The sequence below is a fragment of the Ictalurus furcatus genome, chromosome 10 (genome assembly GCF_023375685.1).
Source record: "Ictalurus furcatus strain D&B chromosome 10, Billie_1.0, whole genome shotgun sequence".
NCBI lineage: Eukaryota > Metazoa > Chordata > Actinopteri > Siluriformes > Ictaluridae > Ictalurus > Ictalurus furcatus.
Window position 1 is genome coordinate 18,223,299 of NC_071264.1, and position 21,032 is coordinate 18,244,330.

General features: G+C 37.3%; 2 protein-coding genes across 5 annotated transcripts in view; both read right to left on the minus strand.

The window, feature by feature from the left end:
- Window positions 1-6,777, minus strand: part of arhgef18b (rho/rac guanine nucleotide exchange factor (GEF) 18b) — a 68,762-nt gene extending 61,985 nt beyond the window's left edge. For 3 of the 4 annotated variants that reach the window (XM_053634423.1, XM_053634424.1, XM_053634422.1), the window contains exon 1: window positions 1,854-3,369. In XM_053634423.1, the coding sequence (XP_053490398.1) occupies window positions 1,854-1,980 (127 nt within the window). In that variant the 5' untranslated portion in view covers window positions 1,981-3,369. Of the gene's footprint in view, window positions 1-1,853; window positions 3,370-6,473 lie in introns of those variants that run through there. The other variant, XM_053634426.1, reaches the window with a different exon arrangement.
- A 6,160-nt stretch (window positions 6,778-12,937) lies between these two features.
- The window catches only part of insrb (insulin receptor b), an 83,691-nt gene continuing 75,596 nt past the window's right edge, over window positions 12,938-21,032 (minus strand). The window contains exons 17-21 of the mRNA XM_053634428.1: window positions 19,114-19,224; window positions 18,182-18,341; window positions 17,898-18,027; window positions 17,466-17,600; window positions 12,938-17,103 (exon numbers count right to left, since the gene is read on the minus strand). Of these exons, the coding sequence (XP_053490403.1) occupies window positions 16,767-17,103; window positions 17,466-17,600; window positions 17,898-18,027; window positions 18,182-18,341; window positions 19,114-19,224 (873 nt within the window). The 3' untranslated portion in view covers window positions 12,938-16,766. The remainder of the gene's footprint in view (window positions 17,104-17,465; window positions 17,601-17,897; window positions 18,028-18,181; window positions 18,342-19,113; window positions 19,225-21,032) is intronic.

Sequence of the window (21,032 nt, forward strand, 5' to 3'; positions counted from 1 at the left end):
AGATAGTTGATATTTTCAAGAAGTTGAAAAATTACTGACTCCTTCAATGCAAATGAACCCTTAAAGACCTAGATCGATTTTTGGGAAATCTGACTCTCCTGAATTTGTTTGGTTTTTCTAACCTATTCCAGCAGTCAGCATCAAGTGCCATATATCGTTTTAAATAGGAGAACTTTATTCTTCAATCTAGCTCATTTAAAGTCCCAATTAAAAAAGTGTTTTGTCTGAGAATGGATGAATTATCCAGAATTTTTTGAAAAACGGCAGAAACAGTTTGGTGTGTTTTTTTTAGTTTTTTTTTTTACTGTGAACTCAAACAAAACCTCCTGAAGTTTGGATTTTTTTTCTTTAGAAAGTTATAGCTGGATGTTTTAGACTTCCAAATGAAATTTTTGTCTTCAGCTAACATTCCCTTAGCAAGTTCTAATCATTTATTACAATATTATTCTATTATTTTTATAATTATTATTTTTTATTTATTATTATTGGTGGAGTAGATGACAGTTTGAACCAATCTGGGCACGGGGGTGGGACTAAGCAGCTACAGCTGTGTCCTGGCTCAGGAACAGACTGCATGGGTTTCCTTGACGAATCAATGCTGCAGAATGTGATAGCGTAACCAGGACTACAGGACTACAGGACAACTGAGACAAATGTGAACTGACACAATGTGAACTGAAAAGCTGAGACTCTCCACTTTACAGGACTTTTTTAAAGCATACAGATTGGAATAACGGTTCAATAGTTATGAAACATTTTAAAATAACAGCTATTTTTAGCCACGGGTGGCGGTTTTGGTCTTTGAGGGTTAAAAAAAACAGTTGACTTGACCTTTTAATGCAGGTGAAAGTTCACTGACTTCACCTTTAATGTCGGGTTAAAAAATATTGCCCCCCACCTTTAGTGTCTGGTAAAAAAATCACAGACCCCAACTTTAATGTCAGTTGAAAAATCCCTCACATGACCTTTAATGCTAGATGAGTGTTTGTTGGGAACTTATTTGTCATGCTTCATAATATCATTTATATAATTAGGGTTAATATTAACGTGGGGATCCCTGGCTGTACTTTTGTGTTAATTCTGCCCAGACTGGGGCTTTCACATCGCCGGTCAATAGAGATGCAGTTTAATACAACTGGGTCAAAGGTGCGATTACATCAAAGGGGGAGACCCAAGTCCACTTCTTCTTTCAGTACTCATCACTTGTATCATGAGACGCCTGTAGGCACATGGCTGTCACATCATCCTGAGCTGTTTTAACACATGCTGTAACAGTGTGCTAGTCATGAGAAGTGGATTGATGGTTAAAACCACATTCATGCATTGAATAGACGCTCGGAAGTCAAATATAGAACATAAACGTCATATAAGCTTCCTAGAAATGGAAGACCTAGGCACAGTGTGAGAAACACTCAGCTTTACAAAGTCTTCTAAAGTAAACACACTAAGTGCAGGTTGGTTAAAAAATACTTAGATTGTAATTTAGCAATGATTATCTCATATCATGTGATAGCTTTCCTGAAGTTCCAGCAGAAAGCAGCACTCTGAAGATAGGAATGAAATTCAATGTACCGGAGTTTTTACTGAAAAATGCTGCAAAATGTGTAAAATCATCATCTTCCTGCAGCACTGTAGTCAATATCTGCACTGTCAATGTCTTCTATTCTTCTGGGTGTTATAAACTTATTATTATACTGATCTAATTTGTTGTAATTGATCATTTCAACATCATCTTATAAAAAACAAAACAGGCAAAAACCTGCAAGAACTAATTTACAAAGAAAGAAAAAAATAACGGAATCTAAGCCCAATCCTCAGCAAAGCAGCGGGAATAAATAGTGTTCAGTTTCTACCTCTTTTAAAAGACCATCGTTTCATCCAGAACTTGGAGAAGGACGGCCAGGAGTGGTTGAGGAGAGAATCAGCCATCGAGAACACATTCAAGCAGGAGAGCAAGAGAAACACAGATAACCCCGACATGCAGCAGAATCTAGAACCCACTGGAGTTTAGTGAACATCTGATCCAACGATCCAAAACTGAGGAGGACAGAATGAAAGGGGAGGGAGGGAGGGAGGGACAGAGAGACAGAGAAAGAGAGAGAGAGATCAAGGGGAATAGAGAGAGAACGAGATAGACAGAGAGAAGACAAAGGAAGAAAGAAAGAATGAACGAAAGAAAGAAAGAGTAAAGGGGTGAGCTGTAGGGAGAGAGAGAGAGAGAGAGAGAGAGAGAGAGAGAGAGAGAGTGAGTGAGAGAGAAGAAAGACAGAGTGTGTGTGAGAGAGAGAGAGAGAGATAAGAAAGACATAGAGACAGACAGGGAAAGACAGACATTAAGAGACAGAGAGAGAGAGAGAGAGACATGTACAACTACAGAGAAAGAAAGAAAGACAATAAGAGGACACAGTGAAGGAGAGAGAGACAGACAAAGGCAGAGACAGACAGAGATTGTGAATGAAACAGGAAGAGAAAGAAAGAAAGAAAGAAAGAGTAAAGGAGATAACTTTAGGGAAAAATAGAGAGAGAGAGAGAGAGAGAGAGAAGAAAGACAGAGTGACAGACAGGGAAAGACAGACATTAAGAGACACAGAGAGAGAGAGAAAGAGAGAGAGAGAGAGAGAGAGAGAGAGAGAGAGAGAGAGACATGTACAACTACAGAGAAAGAAAGAAAGAAAGAAAGAAAGACAATAAGAGGACACAGTGAAGGAGAGAGAGACACGGACAAAGGCAGAGAGAGACAGAGATTGTGAGCGAAACAGGAAGAGAAAGAAAGAAAGAAAGTAAGAAAGAAAGAAAGAAGGAAAGAAAGAAATAATGAGACAGAGAGAGAAAGAAAAAAGAAAAAGAGAGACAGGTGAGAAAAATCCAGTGAGAGAGACAGAGACTGAGAGAGAAACAGAAGAGAGACTGAGAGAGACAGACAGAGACAAAGAGATTGAGAAAGATATAGAGAGAGAGACAGACAGACAGACAGACAGACAGGGATGGGGGTGTATATGGAGAGGAATGATGCATGTCAGAGGCTGAAGCTCTCAGGAGGACATGGAGCGGAAGGAGAGTGTTTTTTGGTCTCGCGCTGACAGAATGAGGACAGGATAAAGAAATTCTGAGAAAACGGATTTGGACTGAAGTGTAGGACTCGTCACTTGTTTCTTTGAACCCAAAGCCAGCTCATATCTCACAGCATCGACACCTTTGTAGTGGCCAGGACTGAGTCAGGAAGGGAAAACTCCGGCAACACAGGACTAGTACACAGACACAATATCACCAGTAGTCGAGAGGAGAATTCATGCTAAAGTGACAGCTGTTGAGAAAATGTAGCGATACTGCATCACATAGAGGAGTTGCTACAACAGGAGAAAGTTAAACCTTTGCTCTATTCAGTAGCTAATTGCTGCTAGCTAATAATAGCTACAATATGAGCAGCTAATAGCTACTAAATCTCATAACTAGAGAAGCTAGCTAATCAGCTAATTAGTTGTTTGTATACATAAAGTACAGAGAAACTGTACAATGTAAAAGTTTGCGTACTCAATTGAAATCTCAATTAAAATTACAGGCATGGAGGCAAAGTTCTACAAAGGGAATATTTTCAACAATTCAAAATTCCTGTATTACTATCCAGTTCACTAACTGATCAGACATAAGAAAAATAACTCACACATACCTAGAATTTAGCTTGCTGGTTGATGCTAATGATTAATAACCCATTTGTAATGAATAATGGCTTATGGGAATGAATTAAGGGAATAAAGCTAATGATTAATAACCCATTTGTCATGAATGCTAAGGCACATTATCAACAAAAACAAAACTTAACTAGGTTGCTAACTTAAGGAACTAATTTCCAAAACTAGCTTCTTTAACGAGCTAATTTACCTAACATAAAGTTAAGTCAACTTAGATTTGATTGTGAATTTTAAAAGCTGATATTTAATTTTTATGTAGGAGCCAAAGCGAGCGTCTCATCCTGTATGAAGCCGCGACTTAGAAAAATAAAGGAAAAAGTTCAATCTCATGGGATTTGTACTGTGAACGTCTAAATAAAACTTAAAGGAGTAAAAAGCAAGTTTCTCCTCGTAGTTGATTAAAGTACATGTATTCAATTTCAATAATACTTGTACAAGTATTCCTACATGTTTGTGTTAGAGTAAACTTGCTCAGATCGATTAAACGGGAGCGTATCTATGTTTTCAGGGTCCTATGTTCGGTTGATATGGCACATAATGAACACATGATGATTTAAAGCTGGATTCAGCATAGGTAAGAGCCGCAACATGTTCATACGTTACATTTTGTTCCTTTTATGAGCGTTTACTGTGTTTTATAGGCTACAGAATGGCATTTCTTCAGTTTAGAGTATACATTTCACTATTGTTCATGCATGGAGTTGGACTGTATAAATCGTATGAATGTAGACTAACAGCTATTTTTAGAGCAGCACAAATGAGGGTTCAGCATGTGCAACCTAGTTCATTTTCCAAGATCATGACTTTCAAGTGTGGATGAAGGATGGATTTTAAACTAATGTATGTTGTTATTCATTTAAATGCATCTTTTGTGTTTAAAGTTAAAAGGTAATAACCCATAGGTTCCTGGGAAAATGAGTCCTGAATACATAAAACCTTTGCGAAAGCTTACTTAATGTGTGTTAACAGAACACTGCCCGGGGGAACGTACAGTAGGACCCTGAGAACGTAGGAACGTCCCATTATTAAATAATACTTTCTGTAACTAAAACAGACATAACCTTGCAGTGCATTTTGAGTAAATATATGGATCATTAGGCATTAAAAGTAGCACTATGTGAAAATAAAATATTAAATTATTACCAATTTGCCAATTGTGTTCTAGCAGTCATTGCAATCATGTGACAGTTAGTAGCTAGCTAATAACCTGCTTGCTAATCGACTGATTAGCTGTTCATTTAAGACGACACTGGGAAGATCAACAAACACATGACTTTTGGCTTCTTGTTAGCAATAATGTACCAAGTCATTATCAGTTAAGCACTAGTCACATATTCAGAAGCTCAGGAGACAGATGCAGATACTGATCTACACCACAGAAATGGAAACCAAAAGAGAAATCAGACTAGGGCACCAGTGTCGATAAACAACAAACGGAAGGAGCTGCGTGTGGGAAAGCACTTACATTAAAAAAAAAACAACAACAAAAAAAAAAAGCCTGCGTGGAGATTCTGTTCATTCACAACACAGTCGATAAACTCTGCTCACTTCCCTAACTCCGCTTGACAAGAAAAGTGAAGTAATAACGACTGTCCAGAAAAAAAGCCTATGGGTATGTTATGTAAGTTATATAAGAAAAAATAAAACACTTCAGGGGTGCTGTTATTGGAAAATGATCAACTTCATGGTGATAAAAATAACATCACCGCATTGTTTCCAATAACAGCACCAATAACCAAAGTGTTTATTCCTCTCTCACCATAGCAGTTACCCTACAATTACATTCTTAAAATTTTATTAAAGAATTATACACTTTTTATCCATTTATAGTTACATTATATGTTGTGGAACATCCAAGACACATATTAGTTCCTGTCCTCCCTTGCGTTATAGCAGCTATAAACAGTCACTCCTTCACCAGCCTCTCTTTCTCTCTCTCTTGAATTTAATAGGACAAAAAATGCAGAACAAAAACAAGAAACTAAAAAGCATAGACTCCTCTGTCCTGAAGCTGTCAGAAAACCTAAAGGTACAGCTTTACCTCTGACTGGCACGTGGCTGGCACTGGAGACTCCTTCCTTTTAAGAACTTTAAGAAAAAAATTCCCCATATCAACGATTAAAAAAAAAAAAAAAGGTAATGTGGCACGACCACGATACAAATCCCTGTGAATGAACGGTTACTATAGAAACAATAAGTTAATAGAACTGGCACATTAATATAAACACCTTCGTACTGCCTACCGCATATTGTACATAAACCACAAGATATTTTAATCTTCAGTAGTTTCAATTTCTCATGTTGCACTTGTTTTAAACGTATGAAGCCGAGTCAGTTCTCTTTGCAGTAAATTGCTTTCACTCAAACAATGAAACTTGTTTGGATTTCAGCTGCTATTTTAGCAGCTTTAGGAACAAACAAACTATACTACACACACTTTAATGCACACGAGTAAGTTTGAGACACTATATAGTAAAAATATCTGGATGGGTTTAGCACCACTAGGAAGCTGCATGAATTACACGGAAAAATTCAACTTTTATTATTGTAGCTAATAATCACATTTCCCACACATGTTTTAGGAACAGTGTGCATACTGTACTGTGTGCACACACTGAACATACAATTCATCCCTTAATGTTTATACTCATTCTTGTTTGTTTTGGGTTTGTTTTTTTCACAGCGTCAGCATGAGCAGCAGCCTTATAAATGAAAATATCCTGTTTTGTATAGTGATGGTACATGATGTACAGAGCTCATAACTAAGCAAAAAATAATACTCACCTCTTTAAAGTAGGTTCAAGGGGAAAAAAACAACCTTTTAAAAATAATGAATGAAAATAAAAATAGTCCCTCAGCAGGTACGAGTAAATACGTCGTGTCTGTTACACACACTGTGAAGAATGAAGGTTTTAACCCAGAAGTCTCTCCCTGACTTCCTTCTTTTATGAGCTCAAAAAACAGAGAAACTCCTCCCTTAGTCATTTTATACACACACACACACACACACACACAGTCATTTCATCTGAAGTGGCAAAGTGCCAAAAAGATGCTGATATACATCAGTGTCTTAAAAACCAGCTTCAATTAATCAATTTAATTTCAGTTGTAGATACATGTGTGTGTGTGTGTGTGTGTGTGTGTGTGTGTGTGTGTGTGTGTGTGTGTGAACAGACAAGTGAGATCTCACTGCCGAATGATGTGTTACATCAACTGTATGTATGCAGTTTACAGCTGCCGCAGGGCAAAAAGGAAGTGAGCGGCTTTGCACAAGCTTCTCGTTTCCATTTGACTGCACTACACACCAACCCATCTTACATCCTAACCAAATTTGAACAAGAATTTTACATAGACATAAAGTGTCCCTGCAATTGATCCTTACAGATATTTTTGTACCTGTCTGTTAGTGTTATGGACACCAATATGATCATATATCTAGAACACAAAATGCAAAAATAAGATATTCTCATTTTAATTCTATCGTTAATTCATCTAATTAAATGCTCGATAATCTAGAAATGTCCTGTTTTTCCAGCAATAATCAAGTACAATCAATGTACACCACAGTGCTGTTAAATTCTGGATTCTGATTGGTCAGGAGGTGTTGATGAATTTTCTAGAACAGCAGCTCTGACAGTAGTGCAGCTGCAAATCACAGGTTTATATTAACGCGCTTGTTCTAATACGTTACCGTTTCTATAGTAACAACTCATTTGGGACTCCTGTGCGGTGCAACAGAAAAGAAGTCCTATTGTCTGGAAATCGCAATCTTGAATCCCAACAATGCCACTGCCATCCATGGCCAGGAATCCATCCATCCATTTTCTGTACTGCTTATCCTACACAGGGCTGCAGGGAGCCCAGAGCCTATCCCAGGGGACTCGAGGCATGAGGCAGGGGGACACCCTGGACGAAGTGCCAACCCATCGCAGCCCACAATCACACACACATTCACACACTACAGACAAGTTGGAAATGCCAATCAGCCTTAAATACATCTTTGGACTGGGGAAGGAAACCGGAGTACCCAGAGAAAACCCCCGAAGCACAGGGAGAATATGCAGGAAGTAATAGCTCTTTCACTACAACTTGTACAGAGGACATGGCACATAAATATACGTCCTCTCACATTCAACTGTTTTTTTTTTTTCCAGCAAAATTCTTAACATGTGTAAATATTTGTAGAACATAAAAACATTCAACAACTGAGACATAAACTGATCAAGTTTCACAGATATTTGACAAGCAGAAATGGAATAATGAATCCCTGAACAAAGTGGGGGTCAATATTAAAAGTAACAGTCAGTATCTGGTGTCCTCCAGCTGCTTTAAGTACTACAGTGCATCTCATCCTCATGGACTGCACCAGATTGGTCAGTTCTTGCTGTGAGATGTTTCTCCACTCCTCCACCAAGGCATTTGCAAGTTCTCCATCACGTCTGGAGGGACACATGGTTACATGTAATTTTCCACTGCAAGGACCATCAGCTGTCCTTCCTGTAGCACTGTCTCAGGCGTCTTACATTACAGACATTGCAGTTTATCGCTCTGGCCACATCTGCAGTTCTCATGCCTCCCTGCAGCAGGCCTATGGCATGTTCACGCAGGTGAGCAGGAACCCTAGACATTTTTCTGCTGGTGTTTTTCAGAGTCAGTAGAAAGGTCTCTTTAGTGTCCTAACTTATTGTAACTGTGACTGTAATCGCCTACCGCCTGTAAACTGTTCGTGTCTTAAGGACTGTTCCACAACTGCATGTGCAATGATAATTTATGGTTCATTGAACAAGCATGAAAAACATTGTTTAAAGCCTTTCCAATAAGGATCTGTAAAGCTTATTTGGCTTATGACAAAATTGTCTTTAAAATAGTCTCCTGAAAAAGGGCCTTTTTTTGCAGAGTATATAATTTTTTTAAAAACAATAGTTGAAATAGTGATGTTTGATGTTTTCTGTAAGGAGATGTTTATACAATATCTGATGGAGTCTCCAGTGTCAGCACTTTGTTAGAGGAGTTTATACATTGTGGCGTCTTGGTAACATGACTGTGGTGGGTTTTTTCTCCACTTCAAGAAAGAATAAAAAGAGAGGCTGGTGATGGAACGACTGTTTATAGCTGCTATGACATAAGAGAAGAGAAGCTAACTATTTTTGTGGACATTCCACAACATTAAATGTAACTATAAATGCATTAAAAATGTGTTAATAAATGAAAAATTGTAATAGTTGGCAGCTTATGGGGGTAAAAGAGGAATAACACTTCAGGTTGATTTTGGAGAATCATCTTCAGGGTGCGAACAGTAACTCCACACTGTTGTTGATTATTTTACTGTAACATTGTGACACAATATGTTTTATTCTTTATATATCCAATATTGCGTCCAAAAGGCATTTCCATTTGTAGGTGCGTGTTTTTATTTTACCAAAGCAAGGATTTGAGAGTGGCGCTAGCCGTAATAGCTCCAGACCTGGCTTTGGATCTAGATTAGATTTCATCGGTTGTTTGGAAAAGAAAAGATCTTCGCATTTGTTCCAGTATAGTGGAAAACAGGAAATACAGCAAAACAGTGCCTATAGCAAAGGCATTTTTTTTCTCCAATAAGTTTTTTTAATTCATAATCTTTTATATAAACAGTTAATTGTTGAATAATTTACACACAGCAAAATTTATTTTCATATCATTCAACATAACATTTTTCTGTACATATAACTGCTTGGCTCTCCTTGAGGAAGAAAAAACAACAACAACAACAACAACAAAGTAATAAAGCGGGACTTTCAGCTAATCATGGCACATTTTGATCCAATACAGTTGCTTTTTTTTGTCATGGAGCTTATGATTGTGGTTTTATATACACACATAAACACACAGGAGTGTGTAAGTAAATGTGAGGTTGATGGCACAACTGAGGATTTGTGTTGTGGTTGTGTGTGGGTCCATACATCACGGGTTTATCAGTATGACGAGGAAATGATGGGAAAATGGAGAACAAGGCTGATGATGAAAAGATGATGGTGAGACACAGCGAGGTCAAAAGAGGTTTAGAGTCCAGAAAATTATGATTTTTAAAAAACAAATTCATATCGTGATTTAAAAATATGTATTAGAGATCAAGGATTCCTGCTTAAAGGTTAGCTTCTTTATTTTTTCCTGGAGCTTGGAGTCTAAATGAGCTAACAAATAACGAAAATCTCACCCAAAATGTTTTCAATCAGTACAAGCCCAGATTTTATATCATATACTCGTTTCCTCTATAATCTCATTTATACCTAAATCTTCTAAAACAGGAGCAACAGTAGTGGGTGCTATGACAACATTAATATCGCGAGCCTTTATCAACAGTAGTTTTAGAACACTAAGCATTTTAATTGTTGCTTAAAGTAATAAATTGCTAATTCTGCATTAATTCTGTTCACTTTTTTCCCTGGGTTATTGTTTCATATTGCTTCTGTTTCAGTGTCATTTTTTAAAATTAACTTAGTTGTTAAATAAAAGTTTTAAAAATTGTTTGGAGCACTGCAGTACTGATATGCTGGCAACTGTTAGCAAACATAGCCATCATGATAGAGAATATTTATCAGGACCGTGTTAAAAATATGCAATTTTCTGCATTTAGACCATTCATTTTAATGTGGAACTTAAATCATATATGCTACTTTACAGCTTTTTTGGTACAGGTCCAGCTTTAAACTTTAGTGGGCGGGGCCTAAGGGGTGAAGCAATACTAAATTATGCTAAAAACAACACATGGATGTTCCAGTGCTTCTGCTACACGAAGTTTAGTTCAGGTTTATAGTCCACACTAAATATTCTGGGTGAAAGTTATTACTTGGTAGCTACATCAGCCTCTTAAACTAAAGCAGTGAATTTCAATTAGTTATACATTTTTAAGTTTTTGTCATTAAACCATTGCTTTTTTGGTTAAGCTTGTTAAAAATGTTTAGGTCAAATGTGACCTTAAAGAACCTCCATCAATCTTGATCAGTTTTCACACCTCACCACAGAGAGAATTTCATATCGTACAAAGCACAGAAACATACATCCGAACATACATACAAAGGTGAGATCTGTGATAAAAAAATGCTTATCGCGACGAGTTCGTGGATGGCAAACAGGCGGCTGTACATGAAAGTGAGAAACGTCCAGACAGCGGTAACCAAAAGGATGTCCCGCTTTTTCCATTTTTTTCCTCTAAAAAAAGACTATATACACACACTGTTAATGCAAATTTCATTTCATAATGTACAAGAATAGCAAAAAAGTTTACAGTCAGAAAAGTAGTTTGAATTTTTGCCCCTCCCAGTTTTTGGCTAAAAAAATAGAAATGAACATCTCTAATAATGTAATACTTTTTTCTTCTTTTTTTTTCTTTTTTCTTTTTTTTAGAACAATAAAATACATACAATGCCTTGTCTTCAGCCTGTCACTCTGCCAGCTTGCTTTCTTTAAAAATAAAATAAAAATAATAAAATCTTAACATTAAGTGCTGCGTGTTTGTGGGGAACCTGCTGCTATCTACAGTATGACTTATTTTTCATCATGTCTTCTATAAATAGGTACAATTACTACATAGCTTGGCTTCTGCACTAGGACCGGTGATGAATCGGGGACTGAGTGAAAGCTGATGGTAAAAGGATAACTCGCTTTGCTGTGTTAAAGCAAAAAGCCACAGCAATTCCAAGCAGAGACAAGTTCAGCTTTAAAAACAAAATGCAAGGAAAATAAACTAAAAAGAAAAAAAAAAAAAAAAGAAAGAAAACATGAATATCATTCACATATACCCATACAGTAATATTGAGCCAAGCAGAAGTAGTTTCGGGGGGTAAGAAGGGAAAAAAAAAAACTAACAAAAAACAAAACAAAAACGTTTAAGCCATTAAAAGTTCGCCGTTATCTCAGACTATGCATTTAAAAACTCCACTGATGTGGGTTAATACTCCGGGAAGTGTCCCAAACAAGGCTCTTCTCTCTGTCTGAGAGGAACACTCCAAGTCCAGGGGAGTCTGATGGCTGGGTTTGGTTTGAAGTCTGTGCAAGGCACTGTGGGTAAGGGCCTTTAGGTTACACGACGCGCCACATATGCTCTTCATTTTCGTCACTAGAATCCGCCAGAAAAAAAAATCAAAAGAGCGCGACGAATTTCTAGCATGATCAAGAGGCTGAGGGAGCGAGCTGAGCCTCCCATGCTCGAGCCTTCCTGAGAATTCATCTTAAGCCAAGATTTGTTTAAAAAAAATAAAACATGAAAACCACATTTTTGGCACACAGGATTGTCCTAAGAGCTAACCCATGCACAAGGGGAGGTGTGTAGCATCCATCTCCCCCAAACCCATGAACAACGCTAGCAATATCTCTCCATTTTCACAGTAAGGAAAAATACACTTATGAAACAACAGACAAATAAACATTTAACAAGAAAACACATTCAGTTCACACAAGAAAGGGAACCATTTTCATGACACGACAAGGGGATTTCGTATTGTGTCCAAACAAGAGACATGATTTCATTGACACGAGCAGAACCAACCAAGAGCATAATAAGCTTATGCTGTGTGTGTCCCCATGACACTTTTCTTTTATCACTCACCTCCACAGTTTTATTAAATAGTTTTTATTTTATAAAGTTTGATGTGTTAATAAAATGACTGGTATTGTTTGAGGTTGTTACACTGAATGTAAATTCTCCTTATTGAACAAAATGAAAGGAAAACTCCATCTCTTTGCAACATAATCTCCATATATCATGTGTGTGATTACCAAACAGGAATTTCCTAAACATTTCCATTCATTGAGAAAAGAACAGAAACCTACTTTACTCCAAATCCACTTGTGGGGGCAGTGGGTGTTTTTTATATATATATATATATATATATATATATATATATATATATATATATATATATATATATATATATATATATATATATATAAATAAAAGAATGTTACAGACGTGGTACTCGGGGAGTTATATTTAACTCCAATGTGACAGTAATAAAATAAAAAGTACTTCTGGTAACTTTACACTTTCAGGTTTATGCTTCTCCCCTCTGTAAAAGTAGTCCCATGGTTGAAAGGAATGATTTAAGGGCTTCCTTTTCAAACAACTTTGACTGAACATGTACTATCTGAATATGTTTTACAAAAATATGGTTTGCAAAAATGTATCAGCACCTACCCTTGAATGATCCTACGCTCACGCTAAGACGTGACAAAGCAGCGCAACACGGAGCCACGATTTCAGCAACAAGTGAGATTTGAATTGAGACTCGATTCTTTGTAAGTTGGGCATGATGCTGTAAAGTGAGAAATCACTTGGCTCGAATGATTCCTCAGACCGATCGTATGGAACGGGTGGTCCGATGTTTATTCAGTTCCTCTCTCACAACTTTAGCTCCTACATGCGATTAGTTCCCATTTTCCCTGATTAAAAATGATCACCGTGGATTCATCTAATCCTGTCATACAGCCCCACATTAAACATGTATAGAGACATTACCAAAAAAAAATGTAATCAAGAAGGAAGTAGCAGAGATTGTTGGTGTCCCTGCTGAGTGTGCGTAACTAGTGCAGTTAGCCTTCGTTACTAACCTAGACTTCCATTATGAGTGAGTTTGGAGTAAAGTCATTTTCTGTTCTTTATTCAGTGCAGAAAAACATATTGAAATGATTATCAGTGGTAACCACAGACACACTACAGACTAACTTCAAAAGGGGGCGCTCAATCTAAAGTGTACTCTCTAGAGACCCTGTCGTACAATAACAAGTTATTTTAAATACCGAACGTAAACAATCACAGAATGATTTAAGATGAACTTTGACGTATCCTGGTGGGGATATAAGTTTTTACATTTCAATTAGGTCCCGTTTCAGTGGCTTTATCTATGCAATATATTGTGATGTGATCAGTTCAAACAATCTTTCCCCCTGAAAAAAACAAAAAAACAAGCAAAAAAACAAAAACAAACCCCAAACAGATAAATTAATCTTACTAACAAAAGTTAGGAACTCTAGTTGTGGACTATCATCGAACTTCACCTTTAATGTCGTTAGCTGAATAATAGGCATTGTAGAGAGAAAGAGAGAGAAAAACATCCTCCGCTTGACTATATTCTGTAAATCACTGAGGTAGATTGTGTCCAAACTATTAAAAATAGAATCATTTCTCAACCTAGCATTACTAAACCGAGTCTGACTGTTCAGCCATAATACCTGCGTCGCTATTTTTCCGAACCAAGATGTACCCTGGGTTAGATGTAATAAAAATAAATATGTCAAACATCAGATATGTCATCTTGTTTAAGAAAATTCCACACACCTTCGTGATAATAATCTCTAGAAAGAGGCGAAGAATTTCTATGATTTGTTACGAACATATTTCATTATGTTAGAAGGTTAGAAATATCAGAAAATACCAGAAAATCTGCATTCTTAACGCCTCGGCTAAGCATAGCGTTTGCGAAAGTTAATGGAAGCCAACGACAATGCTAACTTCAGGGTTTAATGCTTTGCTAGCGTCTGTTAGCCACATTAGCAATCCTGGAAGTTAGTATTTCATGAGTACCAAATGTAATGCTAATTCTGACTTTGGGTTTTATGGTCTGCTCACTTCCCTTATCGTTTCTACAAGACAGAAAGGCGTTCATTTCAAACAATAATGCTACCTGGCTTTAATGCTTCGCTAGCATCGGTTTGCTAACATTTTAAAAAATGTACACGTTGATGATCATCAATAGTAACGTTAATTCTGACTACAGAGTGTAGTACTCTGCTAATTGTTAGTTATGGTAGTATTTAACAAAGCGAACATCTGGAGTTTAATACTCCACTAGTTTCTCTTAGCATATTTTAGCATTTCTGCAGGTTACAAGTTCAGTAATTCTTACATCAGTGTATAATACTCTGCTAATTTGTTAACCACATTAGTCACATTTGTGGAAGTTAGAAGGGCACAAAAGCCAAAAGTCAATCTAACTTCTGGATACTCTACTAGTTTCTCTTAGCCATGTTAGCATTTATGGAATTTACAGAACAAACAGTAATGCTCAATCACAGTTTTATATCCTGTTGGGTTCCATTTATCATCTACTATGTTAGCCATTCCTTTACACGCATCAATCCTGCATCACCTACTTAACCAGCACAAATAAAGACACGTCCACCAACACAAACTATACAAACGCATTTCGAAAATCTTATGAACATAGCTTTACAACATCCGGTGACGTAAAAGAAAAAGCAGTCTTTCCTCATGCATCTAGTCTTTGTCCAAAGTTTGGGATAAATTTTGTCTGATATTCCCTGTCAGCTGGAACATGGTGAGGTGACATCACTTCTTCTAATGTCCTCCATACATCCTTTATTTCTGCACAAGAAGGACAAACCAAAACAACCTCAACATTTTTCCCCACCACACGCTATGTGACATCTTGGTTAAATGGAGAAATCTGGGAAGCTCACTGGAATGTCTTGATGTCTGCTGAATGATTTAATCAAACCTCATGCTTTAATATCCAGCCTCATGACCACCACACAGTCCTCAGAGAACGGTACCACATCGCCTAGCCTTATTATTACTATTTAGTACCTATGTTTGACACCTAAACATGAAAAATTTTTTGTCTGAGGTAATAAGTTGACGTATGGATAAAGTGAAGATAATACACAATGATGTAACATGTGTTGATACTATTATGTGGGCGTGGCTGTTGTCACAGTGGCTAGTAGCTCAGCTGCTAAATGTTTCGCTAGTTAGCAATGCTTTCTAAAGCATTATGTACTCGGGTGGTGGACTATTGAGCGATTTTGGATGTAGTGCTCTTACGATTCTGCCATCTTGTTGCAGGTTTTTTTTTTTGTTTTTTTTTTTTAGAATATTCAACACAACATTGTCTCTATCAGAGACTTTTTGTAAGTCTATTTAAAACCCTGAAGTTACTTTCTGCCATAAACAGAATATTAAGCTAAACCCTAAAACACAGCGAGATTAAAATAAACCAATAACACAAACAGATATTGGTGAAAAGCGGGTTACATTTTTTACAATCTGAGGTCTCACTGTCTATCAAGCTTTAATTAGCGCCCCCTACATTTTATGTTACTAATTACAGGTATTTTCCTGTGTGAGTGTTGAGTAGTGTGAGATTCTGTTGACTGGGTGAGTGACTGTTTTAAATAAAAAGACTCATTCTTGAAAAATATGATATCTGTTGAAGACATAAAAAAAACTGAACTATGTACAAAATTTTCAATGTTGCCTCTATATATATATATATATATATATATATATATATATATATATATATATATATAATATTGACATTCCATCAATATTCTATATATCGTATATATTATATATTTATACCCATTAGATATCAAAGCAGCAGCTTTTTGGTCAGTCTTGAGGAAACGCCCCTGTCCAATCCTTAACTGTTTTAAATATCCTTCAGTCATAAAAAAAAAAGGATACGAGCAAAAACTAAGAAAGAGGAGGAAGAAAAAGCCAATAAATTAAAAACGCATTCACCAAACACCCGAGTGGATCGGCGAAAAGGATCAAGGATCCTCCAGAAGTAAAAATCCTCCTTAGCGCAAAGACGATGTTTGTTCTTAGAATAGTCCGTGTCATCCCTCGTTCATAAGTCCTCCGATACAGTCTTTAAAGTCATTGTTCCGAAGAAATGGATATTCTTTTTGTTTTGTAGGCCACTCAATAAAGGCCACAATCTGAAAATCAGAAAATTATTTAAAAAAGAAAACAAAAAGCAAGATAAAATAAGTGGGGAAAGAGGTTTAGCTGAAGCAGCTTTCTGGTTTTCAGAAGTTCATATTCACAGTTTTTTTTTATTATTTCTCCATCGACCAGGAAACTTGGCAAAATGAAAGGCGACGTAAGCGAATTGCGTGAATGAATCTGGAGAAAAGATGTTTTGCAACCATGTCGCCACAGCAGGAAGAAGTCCAAAAAAAGAAAAAAAAAAAAGACCTGAGATCTGTTTTTAAGGGCCTCTGAAAAAATATTACAATTAAAAACTAAGAAAAACAAACAGGTAAAGAAAAACTGAGCAGCGCGATGAGGAAACGTTATGAAGGGCTGGAGCGAGGCAGCGCGAGGATTCTGCCATTTTTCTTGCCCCCGTTCATGTGCGTGTAGGGCACGTGCTCGTCGTAGGGGCCACTGTCTCGGCTGAAGCTCCCTTCCTCCCTCTGGTTGTATGACGATGGGTCCAGCGGGATGCTCTCCATGTTCTCAAAGTCCATGTCGAACTCCTCGGTTTCAGGAGGTTTGTTCTCCTCGCTATAGAAGAATGAGAGCTCCTGGAACGACGGATGGAGGTCATCCTTCAGCATCTCAATGATCTCAGTGAAGGTGGGTCGCATCTTCGGGTTGTACTGCCAGCACATCTGCATCAGGTTGTGCCTGAGAGAGATTGATCATGCATAAAATCACACACCAAAAATCTCCTGGACAGTATTTATTGGTGTTTGATGTGAGGAGCCTGAATCAGTGTTTGTTATTGTTTGATGGGAGGAGCTTGGATCAGTGTTTGTTGGAATTTGATCGGAGGAGCTTGGATCAGTGTTTGTTAGTGTTTGATGGGAGGAGCTTGGATCAGTGTTTGATGGGAGGAGCTTGGATCAGTGTTCGTTGGAATTTGATGGTAGGAGCTTGGATCAGTGTTTGTTAGTGTTTGATGGGAGGAGCTTGGATCAGTGTTTGTTAGTGTTTGATGGGAGGAGCTTGGATCAGTGTTGGGGGGGGGGGGGGGGGTCTGAACCTACATCCTCTCAGCACAGTTCTCCGGCCGATCCAGATATCCTCCATCCATGACGAATTTGAGCACCTGCTCATTGGAGAGGCCCTGATACGGCTGCTCGGCTAACGTACTGATCTCCCATAGGACCACGCCGAATGACCTGCATAAAACACACGCGCATACACACACACACACACAGGTGTATAAGATACATAATTTCTTCTTCTTATTTGTTTTTAACCTGGGTTTTACAGTCTTGGCAGTGGTACAGCAGGCGGTCTATATGTGTATATATATATATATATATATATATATATATATATATATATATATATATATATATATATATGTGTATATATATATATATATATATATATATATATATATATATATATATATATATATATATATATATATATATATGCTTAATGTTTGTAACCCCTTAGAAAACACGCACCAGCAGTCTGAGTGAGCAGTGAACACTCCGTCCTTCAGGGATTCCGGAGCCATCCATCTGACAGGCAACAGGCCTTTCCCTCCTTTACGATAATAATCCGTCTCGTAAATGTCCCGGGTCATTCCGAAATCTGCAGAAAATAGCAGGCCAGGTTAAGGTATGTTTACTATAATGCTAGCTTTTGAGGTAGCATGTTTACGATAATGCTAGTTGGAGTTAGCCTGTTTAATATTACACTAGTTTCCAAGTTAGGCTGTTTACGCTAACGACTTTCTCTGCTGTACCTCCTATCTTCACAGTGAGGTCCTCAGCCACCATGCAGTTGCGAGCGGCGAGGTCTCTGTGCACAAACTTCTTTGCGTTGAGGTAGGCCATGCCGTCTGCGATCTCTGCAGCCATCTGGATCATGTCGCTGAGCGTGGGAGGACAACGGCCGGGATTATTCTACACACGGGAACAACACACACTCAGACATGCACACAAATTTCAGAAGAGTAAAGAACATAAATCACACTCGGTGAGAGTTCTTTATCATCATTTGGGACAATGGGTATAGATAACGCATCCCAGTCACAATGAAAGAGAATGTGTGTGTGTATACATATTAGTGGCTGTGCATGTGTAAGTATGTGTTTCTTTTTGTACACCTGTGTGCGTCTGAGAGTGTGTGTGTTTCTATTTGTATATGTGTGTGTGTGTGTGTGTTTGCACATGTGTGCGCGTGTGTGTATTTCCTTGTGTGTATGTACATATGTGCATGTTTGTGTGTGCAAGTACACTACCGATCAAAAGTTTGGAGACACTTGACTGAAATGATTCTCATGATCTTAAAAATCTTTTGATCTGAAGGTGTATAATTAAATGTTTGAAATCAGTGTTGAAGACAAAAATAGAATTGTGCCAACATATTCATTTCTTTCATTAGAAAACTAACATTTCATTTACAAAAAAATATATTTTTTAAACGGACGACTTGGAGCAAAATATTCCAAAAAGCAGCCAATAAGTGTCCAGTGTAGGTGGGAACTCCTTTAATACTGTTTAAAAATCATCTCAGGGAGATTCCTCAAGAAATCGGTTGAGAAAATGCCAAGAATACATTTCTGGGAATTCTAGGCAAAAAGGGCGTCTACTTTGAAGATGCTAAAATACTAAATTATTTTGTATTTTTTATGAGCATGTTTGTTTCTGTTTGTAAGTGCATGTGTGAGTGTACCTCAGCATCAGGTCTGAGGCAGCGCAGGTAACTCTTCAAATCTCCGTGTGTCATCAGTTCCATCACCACCAACGTTGGCTGTCCTTTTGATACAACACCCAGCAGACGCACCTACACACACACACACACACAGTGTAAATAATTCCTTATTACATCTAGCAATGTTTTTTTTAATGTAGACACACCCTGAATACATATTTAGACTCTCTCTTCAATATAAAAGCCCCATCCTTAAATGAGACATGATGAAGTAAGCTTTAATTATACATTTACAAAAAAAACAAAAAAAAACAAAAAAAAAAAAACGCTTAGCAACTCAGCCATGTCTGGTGTAAGCGGTGTTTATGGGAGAGCTACAGCGCAGTCTAGTGGCAGCCACCTGTAAAACATCTCAGGCTGCAGGTTAGTAATTCCTTTTCATCATAATGCTTTTGTTATTAAACTGCCTGACATCACGCTCTATATCAGTTGGTTTAATCTCTGTATTTATGTGCTATAGGAAAAAAAAAACCAGATGAAAATATGAGGTGCATAAAAATATTATCTCAATCACGTACAAATCTTTACAGATTTTTAAAACCTTAACAGGAGAAGACACAATAAGGTATCTTTTTGTAAGTCGGTGGACAAGATAGCAAAATAAATAAATAAATAAATAAATAAATTATATTTGGATGTGTGCCAAAATAACAGTGACTACGTTTACATGGACAGCAATTATTGACCTGAATAAGTCAATATTGTGATTAAGGTGTTTACATGAGTTGCTTTTAGAATACTCCTTTCATGTTCTGGTTTTACATGTTATAGAACATAGATCGATTAACAGCACACGTCATTACGTCCCCACACCACGCCGTCCGACGTTCCCTCCAGAATTTCACGCATCAACATAAGTTGGTCTTCGTTATGGGACCATATACAGTTTTAGGTGTTCCATTTTTAATTTTACGAAAGCTTCAAGTGCAGTTCATTATTTGTCATGCTATACGTGCAAATAGACGACTGCTGGAAGCCGTGCACTGCATCCGAAACCACGTACTTACCTATTATATAGTAACAGAAATACATGTATTTCACCTACTATATAGTAGGTAAGTACCTGGTTTCGGATGCAGCCGTGCTCTCGTTTGCCGTAAAACGGTTGAGCACTGCCGTGTGTGTGTGTGTTCTGTCGCAAAATGCGGTGAAAACTCCCACACGATGTTAATAGTGTGATTAAGGTGTGTACATGTCTGTAATGCACGTCAATAATGCGACTAAGACAGGAATACTCCACATGTCTTAATTCGATTTGTGTTTACTTCGAGTATGACTTTAGTCGGATTAAGGTCATCAATAATCGCTGTTTACATGGTAGTGTCTTAATCAAAGTATCGTCTTAAGCGGGATAATATCGGATTATTGCTGTCCGTGTAAATGTACTGAGTGACAAATTTGAAGGCAGCGTGAGGAAAAAAATCTGCTGTGACATTATTTAATAATAAGTGGCTCCAACATTCTTTTACAGAGCAAGGAGTGCGTAGGCCAGCACAATGTTATTTGTTGCTTTAGCTCATAAAGTAGAAAAGCAAAGGTTTTCAGGCATTGCTCATATCACCATAGCAACAGATCAAAAATTGTAAATGCTACAGCTCTATTGGCACTGTAAATATTGGCACCACTGCTACAGGTCATACTGTATAACTGTATATTAATACTGTATAAAATATTTGACAATATTTTTTCATTTAACAAGTAAAAATAGCAATATTAATATATTTAGACCTACGTATTTTATAATATTTGAACAAATATTTAACAAGATTTTTATGTAGTGACTGGGAAGAACCTAGATAACGAATCAGTAATTTGAGTATTAATTATGTCACGTCAGTAATGTATGATTGTTTTCTTGTTCATTTCCGTCAGCAAAGTTT